At 43.3% G+C, this 20,123-nt stretch overlaps 1 protein-coding gene across 1 annotated transcript in view; it reads right to left on the reverse strand.

Annotated features, from left to right (window-relative positions):
* Nucleotides 1-496: 496 nt before the first annotated feature.
* LOC121002529 (mas-related G-protein coupled receptor member H-like) overlaps nucleotides 497-20,123 on the reverse strand; it is an 81,051-nt gene continuing 61,424 nt past the window's right edge. Inside the window, exon 2 of the mRNA XM_040433974.1 lies at nucleotides 497-1,539. Coding sequence (XP_040289908.1) covers nucleotides 497-1,501 — 1,005 coding nt within the window. The 5' untranslated portion in view covers nucleotides 1,502-1,539. The remainder of the gene's footprint in view (nucleotides 1,540-20,123) is intronic.

Consider the following 20,123-nt stretch of genomic DNA (forward strand, 5'->3'; position numbering starts at 1 on the left):
GTCATGTGCCCAATAATAATATAAAACATAACTTTTATTGTTTAGAATTTGAATTAAAAAAAACAAAACACAATGACAACAAAGCATAAGTAGATGAAACCATTTTTCATAAGAAAAAAACTACTGAAATGAAAAATAGTGTAAATTTTTCTCATTTAAAAATCCATGTCGTTTTTCACTGGTGGAACGATTATCATATAAAATAAAACACTTTTTTTACTACCTTATCCAGATACGTAGTGCTATGGATTTCCATGACAGATGCAGTTTTATATTTTTGATGGCAAGAAAAGTGCTGTGACGAAACCTAAAAATACCAATGTGAACAGTCTTCAATATAAAGTATTTCAACAGCAAGGATTTTCTTAGGGCTGTACTGGCAAAGGTCAATGACTGTGAATAGTCAAACAGTAGAATGATAATGATCCATTGAGCATTTCCTTTGTGTACAGCTGGTTACTATTTATTGCAGTACAGGACGACCATGGAAGCATAATTAAGAAGTACTTGGAAGGTGAATCTGGCTGGCAGTGGCAGTGCCACTTGTTTTATTACTTTTTGAGTTGTTATTTTTATGATTTTCTATTCTGAAGGCTTCTTCGAGGGCATCTTGAATGGTTTGACTAGTCTTCTGCTTCCATTTTTTTCCAATAAGGAAGTAGATATATGGGTCAAGTGCACAATTAAGCACGGTACTATAAATACTAGCAAAGTAAATAGCAAGTATATGATCTTCTGATGGTAGTAGTCTAAAATACATTAAGAACCATGTAACATTAAATGGGATGACAGATGAGATAAATATAACAACCGCAACGATAATGATGATGTAGAGTCTCATTGGATACTGGTCGCTGAATGTTCTCCGTATGTTAATGAGCAAGATGAAACTAGAAATTACCATGATAGGTAAGCAGATAACAATGGATAAACCAAAGGTCATGATCTGAACTGCAGTACATTCTGTAGTCTTTCTCTTAAAAGCTTCTTGTGTGCACACCAAATTCTCTATGAGACCTTCTGAACATCCAATGAGCCAAGCTGAAGCACAGATGATGATGGACAAATTCCGAGGCCGATGGCATTGGTACCAGATTGGAAATAAGACAGAGAGACATCTTTCCAGACTGATGGCTGTGAGGATAAACATTCCTGAATATTGTGCGCAGTCATAAAAGATTTCCAAAAATGTTAAAAAAGATTCTTTCCCTGGAAAATCTGTTTTTTGATTCAATAGTGAATTAATGTACACCATTAGTGTTAATGCACTAAATACCAAATAGATGAAGTCAGCCACCGACAGATTGATAATGTAAATGGTATACTTGTTTTTTTTTATCTTCATGCAAAGATACAAAAATACTGTAACATTTCCTACCAAGCCAATGAGACAGATAACTATACAGATGAGAGCTGCTATAGTAAAATGAATATAAGCATGATCAACACTGTTCTCTGCTGTACTGCTTTCATTGCTGGCATTTGCAGTTGTATTATTCATGGTTTCTGAAATTGTCCTACATAAGTCTCCTTTTCAACCTATGAAGAAACAGCACATTATTAATAATTATCAGAAAGATGCAGAATACATTAAATAAAGGGGATTTCCAAGACTGATGACCTATCCTCTGCATAATTCATCAGTATCTGATCAGTGGGGTCAGACACTCAGGACCCCACCGATGAGCTGTTTGAGAAGGCACCAGTGCTGACAGTAGCCTTCTTACAGCTTAGCCTCGGCCATGTGATGTCACGTTCATTAGTCACATGGCCTAGTTGCAGCTCAGCCCTATTCAAGTGAATAGGTCTGAGCTGTGATACCAAGCACAGCTACTATACAATGTACATCTCTGTGCTTGGTAAGCCGAGAGAAGAGCATGGCTCTACTGTCAGCAAATCATAGGGTTCCCGGGTGTCGGACCCCCATCGATCAGATACTGATCATCTATCCAGACGATAAGTCATCAGTATAAAATTCACGGAAAACCCCTTTAAAATTTAAACCTTACTATTTTTAACATTTTCTAGACATATCCCTTGCAATCCACATCTAACAGGGACTTATGGCATATCCTATGTCATATCACAAATCTATGGTATAGTTTATACCATATTTTCCACTTTATAAGATGTACGTTTTGGGGGAAAATGGCAGTGCGTCTTATAAAGTGAATACTAGTAGACACTTCTATTATGGAAGCGCTTCCTAGTATGCAGGAGTCACAGGGAATGAAGTGCTGATGCTAATCACCTCTCCCTGATTTTCTATGGGCGCGCATTTCACTGTCCTGACTGCATACAGCATCAAGATGTAGTTCGTGTACTATGACTTGGAGAGTATTGACGAAGCAGTAGAGGTAAGTGTTCTGATGAGAAATATTTTTATTTTATTTTCCTCCTCTAAAACCTAGGTGTGTCTTATCATCAGGTAACTCTTATAAAGTGCAAAGCAATTTAGTGAATTTATTTAGTGAAGTCTAGTCCTGCCCACATTTCTGCAGTATGTAGACTGTACATTCGTACTGACCTTTAGATGGGGCTAGGAGCAGAAAGGAGAGTAGAATTATGGGGTCATGGGGCGCTGGCCTCTACACAACTTAGACGCATCCGCTGCCAGACTAAATCCACACTAGCTCCCTTGCTGGCGTACATTTAGATAATTTTCTATACCTAAAACAGGTGCAGAAAATGATAAATGAGACATGCCCTTTTTTTTTTTAAATGCAGTACTTGGCGTGGATGGGGAAGAAGTCGTAGATTCAGCCGCAAATCCCCATTGCGACCAAATTTGTTACAGATATAAACCAAAAATTGGCATATATCTATTCAAAAATGACCCCCTTAGTTTTAGAACAGAGAGTTTGGCACCACTGAAGACATCATCAGCAATTTCTTGCTGCCATCATCTCTCTTTGTATCATATGGGCGTAGGCCAAGTGCCATGTTGGGCACTGGTCGATGGAGCCCACCCATCTGTTTTGACTCTTGGTGACTTACTTTATTTAATATTTGTCTTTGTATATATCTTTTATCATAGTTTAGTGAACTCTTTATGCACCTAGAACTTCCGATCTCAAGATAGTACATAAAGCAAAAAATATGGTTTTCTTTTTATGTGTCAGACATGGAGGCATGCCAATTTAATATTTATTTGATACATGAATACAAGGTTTTTATGAAATTTCAATTTGGGTAGAATAGATTTGGACCGGACTTGAATCTGTCAACCAATTTGGCCAAATTGCTTGTTAAATAAATATATTTTAAATTTGTATATAGACATTTTTGTCAGACAAAAACACATAATTAAAACAAAAAGTAACCTAACCCAGGGCTTGACAAATTTCCTTGGAATCTAGGAGCCAGCTAAAAAAGTTAGGAGCCAGACGGAGCCGCGTCGTAAAGCCCCTAGTAGGTGCCCCCATAGTGCCCCCCCCCACTTCTCCATAGAGCCCCCCCAATAATGCTGTATACCATGTTACATATACCGCCGCTCCGTCCCCGGACCCTATTGACTATAATGGGAACGGGGGTGAAGCTCCGGAGCAGCATGGCAGTTCGCGGTGAGAGGCCGCCAGACTAAAAAGTTGGACATGCAGTACTTTTAGTCCGGCGGCCTTTCACCATGCACTGCTGTGCTGCGCCAGAGCTCTGCCCCCATTATAGTCAATGGGGACAGATCTGCAGTCCGGCGAAACAGCGGAAGGACGGATCCGACAGGGTGAACAACCTGCCGGATCCATCCTGCCGCAAGTGTGAAAGTAGCCTTAGTTCTATAGCTACTGAATGAGACAGAAGAAGGGATGCCTTTAACATGTATATCTCCTTGAGAAGCCAATTTGATCCTAAAGGGTTAATTCAAACTGTAATCTAAACTGTGTCATCTGTCACTTCTCTTATCTCTCTGCTCCTGTCCCTTAATCTTATCACTGCTGCAAAAGCATCAGCCGAGAGTGGACAGCCTGAGTGTAACCTGTTCTAGAGTCTGACTCACGGTTCTTTTAACTCAAAGAATCGAATGAGTCTTTAAAGGGGTTATCCAAGTTATATTTATTGATGACCTATCCTCAGGATAGGTCATCAATATCAGATCGGCGGGGGTCCGACACCCGGCACCCCCTCCGATCAGCTGTTTGAAGAGAAGGCATGTGCGGTGTCAGCGCTGCCTCCTCTTCACTGTTTACCTTCTAGCCGTTGCATCTGCAGTGGTGAGCAGGTGTAATTACACCCAAGCCTTCCTATTGAAATGAATGGGACGGCTTGGGTGTAATTACACCTGCTCACCACTGCAGATGCAACGGCTAGAAGGTAAACAGTGAAGAGGAGGCAGCGCTGACACCGCACATGCCTTCTCTTCAAACAGCTGATCGGAGGGGGTGCCGGGTGTCGGACCCCCGCCGATCTGATATTGATGACCTATCCTGAGGATAGGTCATCAATAAATATAACTTGGATAACCCCTTTAACCAAGTCGGATCTTTAGATTCTTTAACCTGAGACTCATTTGATTCTTTCTAGACTCCCTCCTGTACTTGTGTCAGTGACTCAGAGCTGCTAGTGCTTGCCTTGCCTCAGCTCTGATTGGTTGGTGGGCGGGGAGGGGAGGGGCTGGCAGAAGCAGCTTCCACTCTAGGATCAGATTACACTCCTCCTGAGTCCCTCCCCTCCCTGCTGCCAGCGTCTCTGCTATTGTGTGCTCATAGGAAAAAATGCGTATAGCAGCACAACGAAAAATTAAAGTCTTATCTTGTGGTGGTGCCAGCCGTGTTGGGAGCCAGTCAGAAGTTCCCCCTTGGATGCGTCATATAGAAGAAACCGCAGCACTCTCCTGTCTTCAATTCAGTGGAATTTATTTCACCAGCAAAAAAAATGCGACGTTTCGACCGTAAAGGTCTTTCTCAAGCCTTGAGAAAGACCTTTACGGTCGAAACGTCGCATTTTTTTTGCTGGTGAAATAAATTCCACTGAATTGAAGACAGGAGAGTGCTGCGGTTTCTTCTATATGCTATTGTGTGCTGTGACGGAGCTGTTTCAAACGGTGCTGCCTCCGGACAGAACGGCAGCTCCGCACCCATCGCCCGGGCACCTTTGAAAACGGGCTGACAAATACCCAAGCGCCAGAACTAAATTCCTGGTCGCCATGGCGACCTGGCGCCTGGGATTTGTCGAGCCCTGACCTAACCTGTGACCTGCAGGCTGCGCTTATATATACAAAGAAAATGCCATTCGAGGTTATTTGTGGTGTGCTCTAGTGTTTACAGTATTTATTGTACCATTTGGCATTTATATATTTTGGATATATTCAGGAAAATACTTCTTTAGCATTATTTGTATGTTGTTGTTTGCATGTATGTTGACAAAACGAATAAAAACTGTTTTTAAAACAAAACAAAAAGCTCATAGTAAGCTCAAAGTGACATAACAACTGTAATGCTCTGTAATGTAATCTATACTTAGCTAGTGGAGACTGACCGTACAGATTATTTGCTTACATCTGGAGGTGTGCAAAGTGTACAAGTTTTAAAACAGATGCCATAAAACTAGAATATCCCTTTAAATAGGTAGGTAACATCAAAATTAACAAAATCCCAGTCTTCACTTTGTTCTGCTTTTTAATTTCAGGATGCACTGGTATATATAATGGGAGACAGCAGCATACCTGAAGTTATTGTGTTGTACAATATAAGATGAGGCATACATAGGGAGGAATAGAGTAGATGAACGTACCTTAATTACAAATCAACAATATTATATTAGGCAAATGTGAAAGCCAGAGAGAAAAAACTAACCTGTAATGTTCTTCTTCACACAGCCGTGGCTTTTCAGTCAAGTACTAAAGTGCCTTCCTAACAGTTCTAGGTATTTTTATGGTACTGTATATACTGTAGGTGGAGCTGCTTCACTTAACAATAAAGTCTACAGGACATTTGAATTTCCAGCACAGCATATGTACTTATTATTATAAAATACAAACCTGTTTATTAGAAAATTACAAAACATCTTGTGATGACAGATTGTTAAAGCATGTTTGTAACTAGTAAGCAAATTAGGCTTCCTTTACACATACTGTAGTATTTTCATAACTTCTTTTGCCTTAAAAATACCATGTGTCTTTCTTTTTTTCTTCTATGGAGATATCTAAAGGAGAGTGTCTGAAAAAACACCACACCTAGACCATGCTGTGTTTTGTTAAAAATGTCAAAAAAGACACAATGGGGGAGATTATTATGGCTCTACGCCTTTTTTTCTTGTCAAAAGTGGCAATTTGCAACAAAATTTACAACTTTTTAGCTTTTTTTTACAACAGCCTCGACACTTTTCTGAGGCATGGGTTGGAAAAAGCAGACTGCAGGTGGGACCCCAATGGTCTAACTCATTTACCAACATGTGCACCATGAAACTGGAGCTCATTACATAATTTCAGTTCTGGCGCAAGGGCAGCTAGACATGCGCCACAATTATTAAAAGGCACATCTCACACCAGCGCATTAAAATTAACAGCAGTTTACACAATGCCAGTCCTAATAAATCTCCCCCATTGTCTGTAGCCTTTACTATGTTGACTTCAGACCAGGCCTGGTATCCGCTCTGTCCGTTTGCTACAGCGTCTCTGTATATAATGTTGACGAGGCCCTGACAATAAAATCTTTTAGTCCTCTTCCTCGGTGGGCCCCTTCTGAGTTTAGACTCCAAAGCAGCCGCTTCCCCTGATTCCCCTATAGCTACACCCCGGGGACAGAATATGGCACTCTCTGGGCATTGCACCACATTAAGTGGGTACTGTATGATGCTATAAACGTGATGTCTGGCATTATCTGGGTAAGTTGTGAACTATTTATGTAGGCAATGCAAAACAGGGGTCAGAATTTTCTGAGACTGTTCTTATGATATTCAGGAAACTTATATTGCTGAGAAGCTTTTGGAGGGCTGGTGCCGAGTCCACAAGGTGGTAGCCAGTAAAAAATGGTGAGTCACTTTACATTATCATGCATTGGACTATGTTTTTAATAAACCCTTGCACACTGGAGCCCCAGGCAGGTTAACCAACGAAGTGCTCTTGCCCAAACAGCATCTCATACATTGCTTGTGGTCTTGCCTGCAACAGTGGATACAAACATTAAGGCCCCAATCACACGGGCGAGAATTCCGCGCGGCTGCAATGCGTGAGGTGAATGTATTGCACCCGCACAGAATCTGGACCCATTCACTTCAATGGGGCTGTGCAGATGACCGGTGATTTCCACGCATCACTTGTGCATTGCGTGAAAATCGCAGCATGTTCTATATTCAGCGGTTTTCATGCAACACAGACCCTATAGAAATGAATGGGGCTGCGTAAAAAGCATCACCAAGCGAGTACGGATGCAATGTGATTTTCACGCATGGTTGCTAGAAGATGATGTTAGTAAATTGATTAAAGTCAATTTACTGCATTATTTTCCCTTATAACATGGTTATAAAGGAAAATAATAGCATTCTTAACAAAGAATGCTTACTAAAATGTGGCTTATGGGGTTCAAATTTTTTTTTACTCAACTCATCCACTTGAGGACCTGCAAAAGGACCTTTTATGACGTAATCGCGCTAACCACGTGGTGAGCGCGGTGACGTCAGTGCAGGTCCTGCTGAATAAAGATAGAAGATCCTTCTATCTTCATGTAGCAGGAAAATAATTACATCTAAACAACACCGAACCCAAACCTTGGGTCTGGGTACCACATTCATTTTTATCACGCATGTGCAAAATGCATTGCACTCGCGCAGAAAAAGCTGAACAACGCAACGCAATCGCAGTCAAAACTGGCTGAAATTGCGTGTGTACTCGCGCAGGTTTCCCGCAATGCACCCGGGACGCATCCGGAGCAAATCCGGGACGCCTGTTTGAAAGAGGCCTTAGGCCTCTTTCACACGGGCGTTGCGGGAAAATGTGTGGGTGCGTTGCGGGAACACCCTCGATTTTTCCGTGCGAGTGCAAAACATTGTAATGCATTTTGCACTCGCGTAAGAAAAATCACGCATGTTTGGTACCCAAACCTGAACTTCTTCACAGAAGTTCGGGCTTGGGTTAGGTGTTGTGTAGATGTTATTATTTTCCCTTATAACATTTGTTATAAGGGAAAATAATAGCATTCTGAATACAGAATGCTTAGTAGGTGATCAATTGAGGGTTAAAAAAAAATAAAAAAATTAACTCACCTTCTCCTCTTGTTCGCGTAGTTCCCGGTCTCTTCTTTACTTCTTTAATGATGAGCTGTGGGCTAAAGGACCTGTGGTGACGTCAGATCACATGCTCCAATCACATGGTCCATCACCGTGGTGATGGACCATGTGATTGGAGCATGTGATCTGACGTCACCACAGGTCCTAGCCGATAGTTCATCTTTTAAGAAGTAAAGAAGAGACCGGGAACTACGCAAACAAGAGGAGAAGGTGAGTTAATTTTTTATTTTTTTTTAACCCTCAATTGATCACCTACTAAGCATTCTGTATTCAGAATGCTATTATTTTCCCTTATAACCATGTTATACACTGCGTGCAGAATTATTAGGCAAATGAGTATTTTGACCACATCATCCTCTTTATGCATGTTGTCTTACTCCAAGCTGTATAGGCTCGAAAGCCTACTACCAATTAAGCATATTAGGTGATGTGCATCTCTGTAATGAGAAGGGGTGTGGTCTAATGACATCAACACCCTATATTAGGTGTGCATAATTATTAGGCAACTTCCTTTCCTTTGGCAAAATGGGTCAAAAGAAGGACTTGACAGGCTCAGAAAAGTCAAAAATAGTGAGATATCTTGCAGAGGGATGCAGCACTCTTAAAATTGCAAAGCTTCTGAAGCGTGATCATCGAACAATCAAGCGTTTCATTCAAAATAGTCAACAGGGTCGCAAGAAGCGTGTGGAAAAACCAAGGCGCAAAATAACTGCCCATGAACTGAGAAAAGTCAAGCGTGCAGCTGCCAAGATGCCACTTGCCACCAGTTTGGCCATATTTCAGAGCTGCAACATCACTGGAGTGCCCAAAAGCACAAGGTGTGCAATACTCAGAGACATGGCCAAGGTAAGAAAGGCTGAAAGACGACCACCACTGAACAAGACACACAAGCTGAAACGTCAAGACTGATTTTTCTAAGGTTTTATGGACTGATGAAATGAGAGTGAGTCTTGATGGGCCAGATGGATGGGCCCGTGGCTGGATTGGTAAAGGGCAGAGAGCTCCAGTCCGACTCAGACGCCAGCAAGGTGGAGGTGGAGTACTGGTTTGGGCTGGTATCATCAAAGATGAGCTTGTGGGGCCTTTTCGGGTTGAGGATGGAGTCAAGCTCAACTCCCAGTCCTACTGCCAGTTTCTGGAAGACACCTTCTTCAAGCAGTGGTACAGGAAGTAGTCTGCAGCAAGAAAAACATGATTTTCATGCAGGACAATGCTCCATCATACGCGTCCAAGTACTCCACAGCGTGGCTGGCAAGAAAGGGTATAAAAGAAGAAAATCTAATGACATGGCCTCCTTGTTCACCTGATCTGAACCCCATTGAGAACCTGTGGTCCATCATCAAATGTGAGATTTACAAGGAGGGAAAACAGTACACCTCTCTGAACAGTGTCTGGGAGGCTGTGGTTGCTGCTGCACGCAATGTTGATGGTGAACAGATCAAAACACTGACAGAATCCATGGATGGCAGGCTTTTGAGTGTCCTTGCAAAGAAAGGTGGCTATATTGGTCACTGATTTGTTTTTGTTTTGTTTTTGAATGTCAGAAATGTATATTTGTGAATGTTGAGATGTTATATTGGTTTCACTGGTAAAAATAAATAATTGAAATGGGTATATATTTGTTTTTTGTTAAGTTGCCTAATAATTATGCACAGTAATAGTCACCTGCACACACAGATATCCCCCTAAAATAGCTAAAACTAAAAACAAACTAAAAACTACTTCCAAAAATATTCAGCTTTGATATTAATGAGTTTTTTGGGTTCATTGAGAACATGGTTGTTGTTCAATAATAAAATTAATCCTCAAAAATACAACTTGCCTAATAATTCTGCACTCCCTGTAAGGGAAAATAATACAGTGAATAGACTGTCACCTAGCAACCATGCGTGAAAATCGCACCGCATCCGCACTTGCTTGCGGATGCTTGCGATTTTCAATCAACCCCATTCACTTCTATGGGGCCTGCGTTGCAGAATATAGAGCATGCTGCGATTTTCACGCAACGCACAAGTGATGCGTGAAAATCACCACTCATGTGAACAGCCCCATAGAAATGAATGGGTCGGTATTCAGTGCGGGTGCAATGCGTTCACCTCACGCATCGCATCCGCGCGGAATACTCGCCCGTGTGAAAGGGGCCTAAGAGTATGTCAAACTATCTCTTTATTTCTCTCTAGTTGCCAGGGAACCTGTGCTGGTTGATGGAGCTCTAGTGGTGATGGTGCATTGCCTGCTGACTAATTGCCTGCAATCTGCTACCCCTGAATTTAGTGATGTCTTACCTCAGGTGAAACCTTTCCTGGGCATGGATAGAATGGAAAGTGAAACGATTCAGGCTTTAACACCTTCTTCCCGGGCCAGTTTTCACCCTTCTACCCAGGTAATTTTTTGCAAATCTGACATGTGTCACTTTTATTTATCCAAGCCATTCTGAGATTGTTTTCTCGTGACACATTGTACTTCATGTACGTCATAAATTTGAGTCTATATATTTCACCTTTATTTATGAAAAAATCCCAAATTTACCAAAACTTTTCAAAATTTCAATTCTCTGCTTTTAAAACAGAAAGTGATACCTCATAAAATATTTATTACTTAACATTCCCATATGTCTACTTTATGTTGTCATCCTTTTGTAAATGTCATTTTATTTTTTAAGGACGTTAGAAGGCTTACAAGTTTAGAAGCAATTCTTAAAATATTCAAGAAAATTTCAAAAACCCACTTTTTAAGGACCATTTCAGGTCTGAAGTCACTTTGTGAGGCTTAGGCCAAGTTCACACGAACGTGTGTGACCCGTGCCCGTGCTGCGGCCCGCAAATTGCAGGTCGCAATGCACGATCGCCGGCCGTAGGTCAGCCGCATCGGATCGCGGACCCATTCACTTTAATGGGTCCGCAATCCGCCCGTTCCGCAAAAAGATAGGTCATGTTCTATCTTTTTGCGGAACGGAAGTACGGGACGCAACCCCACGGAAGCACTCCGTAGTGCTTCCGAGGGGTCGCGTTCCATGCGGCCGTTCCGCAATTCCGGATTTGCGGACCCATTGAAGTTAATGGGTCCGCATCCGTGATGTGGAATGTACACGGAACTGTGGCCGTGTATTGCGGCCCGCAATACGGCCACGGATCACACACGTTCGTGTGAACTAGGCCTTACATATTAGAAACCCTCCATAAATGACCCCATTGTAGAAACTACACCCATCAAGTTACTCAAAACTGATTTTACAAATTTTGATAACCCTTTAGGTGTTCCACAAGAATTAAAGGAAAATGGAGATGAAATTTCAAAATTTCACTTTTTTAGCAGATTTTCAATTTGAATCCATTTTTTTCTTTAACACGTCAAGGGTTAACAGCCAAACAAAACTCAATATTTATTACCCTGATTCTGCGGTTTACAGAAACACCCAACATGTGGTCGTAAACTGATGTAAGGGAACACGGCAGGGTGCAGAATAAAAAGAACGCCAAATGGTTTTTGGAAGGCAGATTTTACTGGACTGGTTCTTAGATGCCATGTCCCATTTGAAGCCCCCCTGATGCACCCTTACAGTTGAAACTCCAAAAAAGTGACCCCATTTTGGAAACTAGGGGATAAGGTGCCAGTTTTATTGGTATCATTTTTGGGTACATATGATTTTTTTATCATTCATTATTACACTTTATGGGGAAAGGTGACCAAAATTTTTTTCATTTTGGCACAGTTTTTATTTATGTATTTTTATAGTGTTCACCTGAGGGGTTAGGTCATGTAATATTTTTATAGAGCAGATCATTACGGACGTGGCAATACCTAATATGTATACTTTTTCTTATTTATTTAAGTTTTACACAATAATAGCATTTTTGAAACAAAAAAAATGATGTTTTAGTGTCTCCATTGTCTGAGAACCATAGCTTTTTTATTTTTTGACCGAATGTCTTAGGTAGAGTCTCATTTTTTGCGAGATGAGGTGACTGTTTTATTTATACTATTTTGTGGGACATACGCCTTTTTGATCGCTTGGTGTTGCACTTTTTGTGATGCAAGGTGACAAAAATTACTCTTTTGACACAGTTTTTATTTTATTTTTTTATGGTGTTTATCGAACAGGGTGGATCATGTGATATATTTATAGAGCCAGTCGTTACAGACGTGACAATATCTAATATGTGTGTTTTTCCTTCTATTTTTTTTATTAAATCTGGGGAAGGGGCATTTTTTTTTATTTTTTTTTGCTTTAAATTTCTTTTTTTTTATAAAACACTTTTTATTTATTTTTTAATTTTTTTTTACTTTATTTCTGTCCCACTCTGGGACTTCAACTTTGGGGGTCTGATCCCCTCTGCAATGCATTACAATACATCTGTATTGTAATGCATTGCCTGTTAGCATACTACACAGAGTAATACACTAACAGGTTGCCTAGGAGTGCAGAGGCTGGATCTCCTCTGCACCCGTAGAAGGCAGGTCCCGATGCCATGCAGAGATGTAGTGAAAGTCCAGTAGAGATTAATTGTCTAAAAAGGACTTATTGCCTCTATGGCATCTATGTTCAGGAGTTTTCTCTGATGCCTGACCATACAAAATTACAGTTTGGCCCACTATGTACTGTAAGTAGTAACCTGTTCAAAAAATGGATCAGAACAGTTTCATGCCATTAGAGAGAAGCGCCTTCTTGGTTGCCTAAAGTAAAGTCAGCTAGAGAAGTGCAGCATTAGGAAAAGAGCTCCCAAGAGACAATTGTGCATGCTACCCAAATTGTAGCAGCAAGAACTGTGAAATCTGTGGAGATTGTGCTTGTGAAACATCTGTCGGTCCATGCTACCTATGATTAATGCAACAGAACTTGAATCTTCAGTTAAGAATTGTTTGCAGTTAACTTGGACTCTTTATTTCTACACTAGATTTTCAAGGTGCTGGCGTTAGAGATGAGCAAATCAAAGTTGACAAAGTGGAATTCGATCCGAATTTCTGGAAAAATTTGATACAGACCGAATATAAATTTCCTCACGCTTCGTGGTAACTAGTGATGAGCGGAAGGGGCTATATTTGAATTCGTGATATATCACGAATATTTTTTAGAATATTCGTGATATTTTTGTGAATTCGAATATTCGTTATATTCGACATCCCGATTTTCACTTGAAAATCGGGAACGTAATGACCGAGTGCGTGCGCGAGCGCATGACGTAATTTATTGAAACCACACAAAAAATTTGTACTAAATTAAATAGACACGCCGCCTGCATCGGTCAGCTATCAGTTTCCATATCGTGCACATTGAGTCTGTGGCAGAACTCTACGGTAGGGCAGACAGCCTCACCGAGTGCTGATTCCTCCTGGCGGTGTTTTGCAGTGGCTCTGTCATCCTCCTTTTGTCTGTGAGGAGGAATGGGTACCGCCGCTCTCCCCACCCGAACATGATTAGCACCGCACACACGCTGTGCTCCAGCCAACGGCAGGACTCATCTGTCCTGTGCCCGTCTGAGCACAGAAGGCAGTGATGAGTCAGCTTGGGATTAGCTCAACTGCTGGGATTAGTTCACCTTCCTATCGGTGAAGACTTGGCTGCTTGACTGCTGGCGGGGTCCTCGGCGGTTGCCTCCAGTGTGCTGACCGGATCATCGATCGCAGGTCATGTTGCAGAATAAGCCTTTAGATGCGAGGCTTGTCTACACCCGGGGAAGGGGGGAGGTAGTGTCACACAGCCCGGGGCTGACAGGCAAAGTGCAGCACCTTCACTGTCATTCAGAAGAGTGCAGTTTAGTCTAATCTGAAGGCACCATGTGTTGTGTAGTTACATAAAACTGCCGGTAAAATGTCCCCACATAACGAATGCAGCTGTGCTTCATTTTGGTTGACTTGAAATATAATTTTTTTTTCTTTTAATTTTTACAAAGTATACATCATTGTGATTTCTACTGTGTAAAAAAAATAATAATAATATTCATCATTACGAATATATGGCACTATATTTAATGAATGTAGTGCTATATATTCGTTATGACGAATATTATTATTTTATTTTTATTTTATTTATTTTTTTATGGGTTTTTTAGCAGTACACATCAAAATAATGCTAATAGCCAGTGATTAGCTGATCCTACATTTCCAGCCTATTCCCATGTTTCAAGCCAGGACCATGACTGCAGTGCATTATGGAGCAGAAGAATATCAGTATGGCAGCAGAGGGGGGAACTATGAGGTGAGTAACACTTATATTTTTATTTTTAACTCATCCGATTCCTGACTATTAAAAAATATGTATTTTCCCAGAACACATTTTTCGCCCTATAAGAGTTTTAGCTTGTGAGCGAATATGTAGAAGATAGTACAGGGTGGGCCATTTATATGGATACACCTTAATAAAATGGGAATGGTTGGTGATATTAACTTCCTGTTTGTGGCACATTAGTATATGTGAGGGGGGAAACTTTTCAAGATGGGTGGTGACCATGGCGGCCATTTTGAACTCGGCCATTTTGAATCCAACTTTTGTTGGAGAAATGCTAGCACAGGCTTCCAGTATCCGTAGTTTCAGGTGCTGCACATCTCGTATCATCTGAAGGCAATCGTCTATGCTGTGAAGATACGAGATGTGCAGCACCTGAAACTACGGATACTGGAAGCCTGTGCTAGCATTTCTCCTGCGGTGTTGCTATCAGTGTGTGAAGAGTGGGAGAAGAGGGTTGCATTGACAATCCAACACAATGGGCAGCACATTGAACACATTTTGTAAGTGGTCAGAAACCTGTAAATAACTCATGAAAGAATAAAGTTACGTTAAAACCAAGCACACCCTTGTTTTTCTTGTGAAATTCCCAATAAGTTTGATGTGTCACATGACCCTCCTCCTATTGAAAAAACAAAAGTTGGATTCAAAATGGCCGACTTCAAAATGGCCGCCATGGTCACCACCCATCTTGAAAAGTTTCCCCCCTCCCATATACTAATGTGCCACAAACAGGAAGTTAATATCACCAACCATTCCCATTTTATTAAGGTGTATCCATATAAATGGCCCACCCTGTATATTCTACATATTCGTCCACAAGCTGAAAGTAGGGATGGATCAGTGTCTGGCGCTATATTACTATATATTAGTTTTTTAGAATATTTGTAATATAAAAAAAAAAGCATATATAGAGAATATTCAAAAAAACGAATACAGAGCAATATAGCTAATATATAGTGCTATATTAGTTTTTTTTGAATAGTCATTTTTTTCCATCTGAAAGTGAACATGAATGATTCCTCCATGCTTCTTGCTTGTAGGCCAATGAAAGTCGCTAGCGTGGCCTGGAGTCAGCAGGGTGGCAGAAGTGGGAGGCATGGAGCCAAACGTGCCCAGGGTAGCCCACCCGCTTTGCAGGAGCCTACCTGCCCGGAAAGCAGTGGTGCAGGAGTTCACGGAAGCAGCAGCGGTAGCAGTCAATCAGTGCGGAGTGTTGGGCGTAAAATCACCTACTTGGCGGTGTGGCAGTTTTTTGTTAAGCCGCCGGAGGAAGTTAACATTTGTCACCAACCATTCCCATTTTATTAAGGTGTATCCATATAAATGGCCCACCCTGTATATTCTACATATTCGTCCACAAGCTGAAAGTAGGGATGGATCAGTGTCTGGCGCTATATTACTATATATTAGTTTTTTAGAATATTTGTAATATAATAAAATAAAGCATATATAGCGAATATTCAAAAAAACGAATACAGAGCAATATAGCTAATATATAGTGCTATATTTTTTTTTTTTTTGAATAGTCATTTTTTTTCCATCTGAAAGTGAACATGAATGATTCCTCCATGCTTCTTGCTTGTGGGCCAATGACAGTCGCTAGCGTGGCCTGGAGTCAGCAGGGTGGCAGAAGTGGGAGGCATGGAGCCAAATGTGCCCAGTGTAGCCCACCCGCTTTGCAGGAGCCTACCTGCCCGGAAAGCAGTGGTGCAGGAGTTCACGGAAGCAGCAGCGGTAGCAGTCAGTCAGTGCGGAGTGTTGGGCGTAAAATCACCTACTTGGCGGTGTGGCAGTTTTTTGTTAAGCCGCCGGAGGAAGTTAACATTTGTCAAATCTGTGGGCACAAGGTAAAGCGTGGCCAGGGTGCCAATGTTAGCACCAAAGCCCTGCGTCAACATATGCAGCGTCACCATAAAGTGGCCTGGGAGAACCGTTGCTCCAATGTGGTGGTCCAGCCTGCCGCAGCAACCACTGCATCACCCTATTTCAGGCAGTCAAGGTGGCTCCACCACCTCAGCTGAAGGGAGCTGTCTGTCCTTCCCATCATCTGCTGGTCCTAATGCTCCTGCTCCTCCTCCTATTCCTTGTCAGTCATTCCGCTGAATTTGCTCCTAGCCAAGTTGCTGGTGCTGCAGTCCCTCCCTTTCCAAGTGGTGGACTCTGCACCTTTCAGAGAACTGATGGCTTATTCCGAGCTGAGGTGGAGAGTCCCAAGCCGTCATTTCGTTGCCAAAAAGGCAATACCAGCCCTGCACATGTATGTAAAACAGAAGTTGGGCCAGTCCTTGAGCATGTTGGTGCCAAAATGCACGGCAGCGCCGACGTGTGGAGCTGTAACCATGGTCAGGGACAATACATGTCCTTTACGGCCCACTAGGTGGATGTGGTTCCTGGACAGCCACACAAGCAACTTGTCCAGGTGACGCCGCTTCTGCATCCATGTTCTCACTCCGTTGGTCCTGCGACAATGTCCGCCTCTGCCTCCTCATCCTCCACTGTGTCCTCAGCCTCCACTGCAGGGACAAGTCACAGTGCCCCTCCAGCATACCACATGTGCATGGCACGGCCGTGTCACGCTGCTCTTCACCTCGTTTGCCTGGGCGAACCGAGTCACACAGGGGAGGAACTGCTCCGTGTCCCTTATCAAGAAATCAAATCCTGGCTTTCTCCACGACAACTTATGTACTATGTAACTCATAATTGGAACCTTGGTGACCGACAACGGGAAGAACATGGTGTTGGCGCTGCGTCAAGGAGGGCTGAGCCATGCGCCCTGCATGGCACACCGGTTCAATCTGGTTGTCAAGCAGTTCCTGAAGTCTGCCACCCATCTGCAAGACATCCTAAAAATGGCCAGGAAACTTTGCATGCACTTCAGCCACACGTACACCGCAAAGCACACCCTCCTTGAGCTGCAGCGGTAGAATGGCATCCACCAATATAGGCTGATATGCGACGTTTCCACCCATTGGAATTCCACCCTCCATATGTTGGACCGACTATACGAACAGAGAAAGGCCATACACGATTTCTTGATGATCCAAGTGGACAGGAGTACTCCCCTGTGTAACTTCGATGTCAGCCAGTGGCAGCTCATGCTTGACACATGCCGTTTGCTCGTGCCCTTTGAGGATGCCACTTTATGGAATGAAAAACATCATTCCACTGCTTCATGTTCTGGAACAGGTGCTGGCAAATCTGGCTGGTCAGGGGACTGGTGACGTGGCGCCTAGATCTCACGGCCACGTGAGCCCTGTGGGGGCTGAACTGGAGGAGGAGGAGGAGGACATTGGAGCACAAGCAATGTGTAGCGAAATGGGTAGTTTTTCTACACAGGTGACAGGACAGGAGGAGCAGCCAGGGGAGCTAAAGGGCGATGAGGAAGACGAGGCAGATGACCCAGACACACTGTGGCAGTATGCAGTGGAGATGGAGGCAGGCAGTCCCTCTGAGTCACTTGCACAAATTACATGCTAACTTGCTTGCATAGTGACAGCCGAATTGTCAGCATTCGGCAGAGGGATGACTTTTGGCTCTCCACCTTGTTGGAACCTCGCTACTGGTCCAAAATGGGTGCCTTTTTTACACCCGCAGAGAGGGAGGACAAACTGAACTACTATAAAGACATACTATGTAGTCAGTTGGTAGCTGCTTATCTGCGCCATCATCCATCCTCTCACAGGTCTGACCGGGGGGGCCATCTGCACTCACGTTCCTCTGCCATGGCTGCTGTGGCAGGGGAGGCAGGGGGTAGGAGCCGTTCCAGCTCCATCAGCAGCAACTTGAGTCTAGAGTCACTGATGAGCAGCTTTCTTCACCCACCTAGTGAAGAAATTACTTACCAACAGCAGCAGCAGCTAGACCTGGAGCAGGACCTAAGCCAGCAGGTGATGGCATACTTGGACAGCACCCTTCCACCCCACATTGAAGATCCGCTGGACTACGGGGCAGCCAAACTGGATTTTTGGCTACAATTGGCAGAGTTTGCCCTGGAAAAGCTGTCCTGCCCGGCCAGTAGTGTGGTACCAAAATGTGGAGAGACTGACCTTTGTCAAGATGAATCAGGCATGGATCAGCCAGGATTTCCACCCACCAATGCCTGATGCATCAGACTATATCAACCATGGTGCCACACCAACACTTTGACAAAAGAGACCGGTTTCTTCTGGCTCTCTGCCTTAGCTACTATTCTGATGCTGCCACCCACCTGATGCCACACATCTGATGCCAAGTGCTCCTTCTATCACCAACCATTTTCAGCTGGTACTGGTATTGCCACCCACCTCCCCACTCTGTAAACGGGTCACTCTATGGCCTCCTGATGCTGCTGCTACCTCACCACTCAGGTCTCCTGATGCTGCTGCTGCCACCTCTACACTGTCATTGTGCCACTCTGTTGCCTCCTGATGCTGCTGCCACCCCTACACTGTAATTGTGCCACCCTGTGGCCTCCTCCTGATGCTGCTGCCGTCCCCTCCATGCTCTGTTATTGTGCCACTCTGTGGCCTCCTGATGCGGCTGCTGCCAACTTCACACTGTCATTGTGCCACCCTGTGGCCTTCTCCTGATGCTGCCGCTGCCACCTCCACACTCTGTCATTGAGCCACTCTGTGGCCTCCTGATGATGCTGCTGCCACCTCCACACTCTGTCATTGTGCCCCCCTGTGGCCTCCTTCGGAGCAACACTGGAAGATGTCACGCTCATCCACAGGAAGCCAGGAGCCCGGACCTCGCCCTGAACCTTAGGCGCACAGCAGATTCCAATAAAAAGAAAAACGGTCCAGCTTCACTGAAAAATACTTGAGGCTTTATTTAATCCCGTGCAGATAAAAACCAACATACAGCAATGCAGAAAATCGACCGGTTTCGGATCACTATAGATGTGGATCCTTAGTCATGATGTGCATCAGTAGGAGGTGAAGTCGATACTAAATAGTGAACCATTGAAAACAGGTGATCACAATCTGGTACAGGACACACCTCCTGATGACATCCTCTACAGATAAAGTGCATAACAATTACAACATGCCCAAAGACATAGAAAGTAAGATAAAATTTACAAATTACAATAATAAAAAAGATATACAATGAAAGGATGTACCTCCTTGCGCTCCTAATGTGTAGTTATGTAAAATCAGCCTGAACAGGATAATTCCGCGGCTGTATGTCTTATAAAGGAGCTGTTGTCCTCCTTAACCACCTCCGAACCGCCTAACGCAGGATCGCGTTCCGGAGGTGGCAGCGCTGCGCACAGTCACGCATATATGCGTCATCTCGCGAGACTTCCTGTGAACGCGCGCACACAGGCGTGCGCGCTCACAGGAACGGAAGGTAAGAGAGTTGATCTCCAGCCTGCCAGCGGCGATCGTTCGCTGGCAGGCTGGAGATGTGTTTTTTTTAACCCCTAACAGGTATATTAGACGCTGTTTTGATAACAGCGTTTAATATACCTGCTACCTGGTCCTCTGGTGGTCCCCTTTGTTTGGATCGACCACCAGAGGACACAGGTAGCTCAGTAAAGTAGCACCAAGCACCACTACACTACACTACACCCCCCCCCCCGTCACTTATTAACCCCTTATTAGCCCCTGATCACCCCATATAGACTCCCTGATCACCCCCCTGTCATTGATTACCCCCCTGTCATTGATCAACCCCCTGTAAAGCTCCATTCAGA

The sequence above is a fragment of the Bufo bufo genome, chromosome 5, assembly GCF_905171765.1.
Source record: "Bufo bufo chromosome 5, aBufBuf1.1, whole genome shotgun sequence".
Lineage (NCBI taxonomy): Eukaryota > Metazoa > Chordata > Amphibia > Anura > Bufonidae > Bufo > Bufo bufo.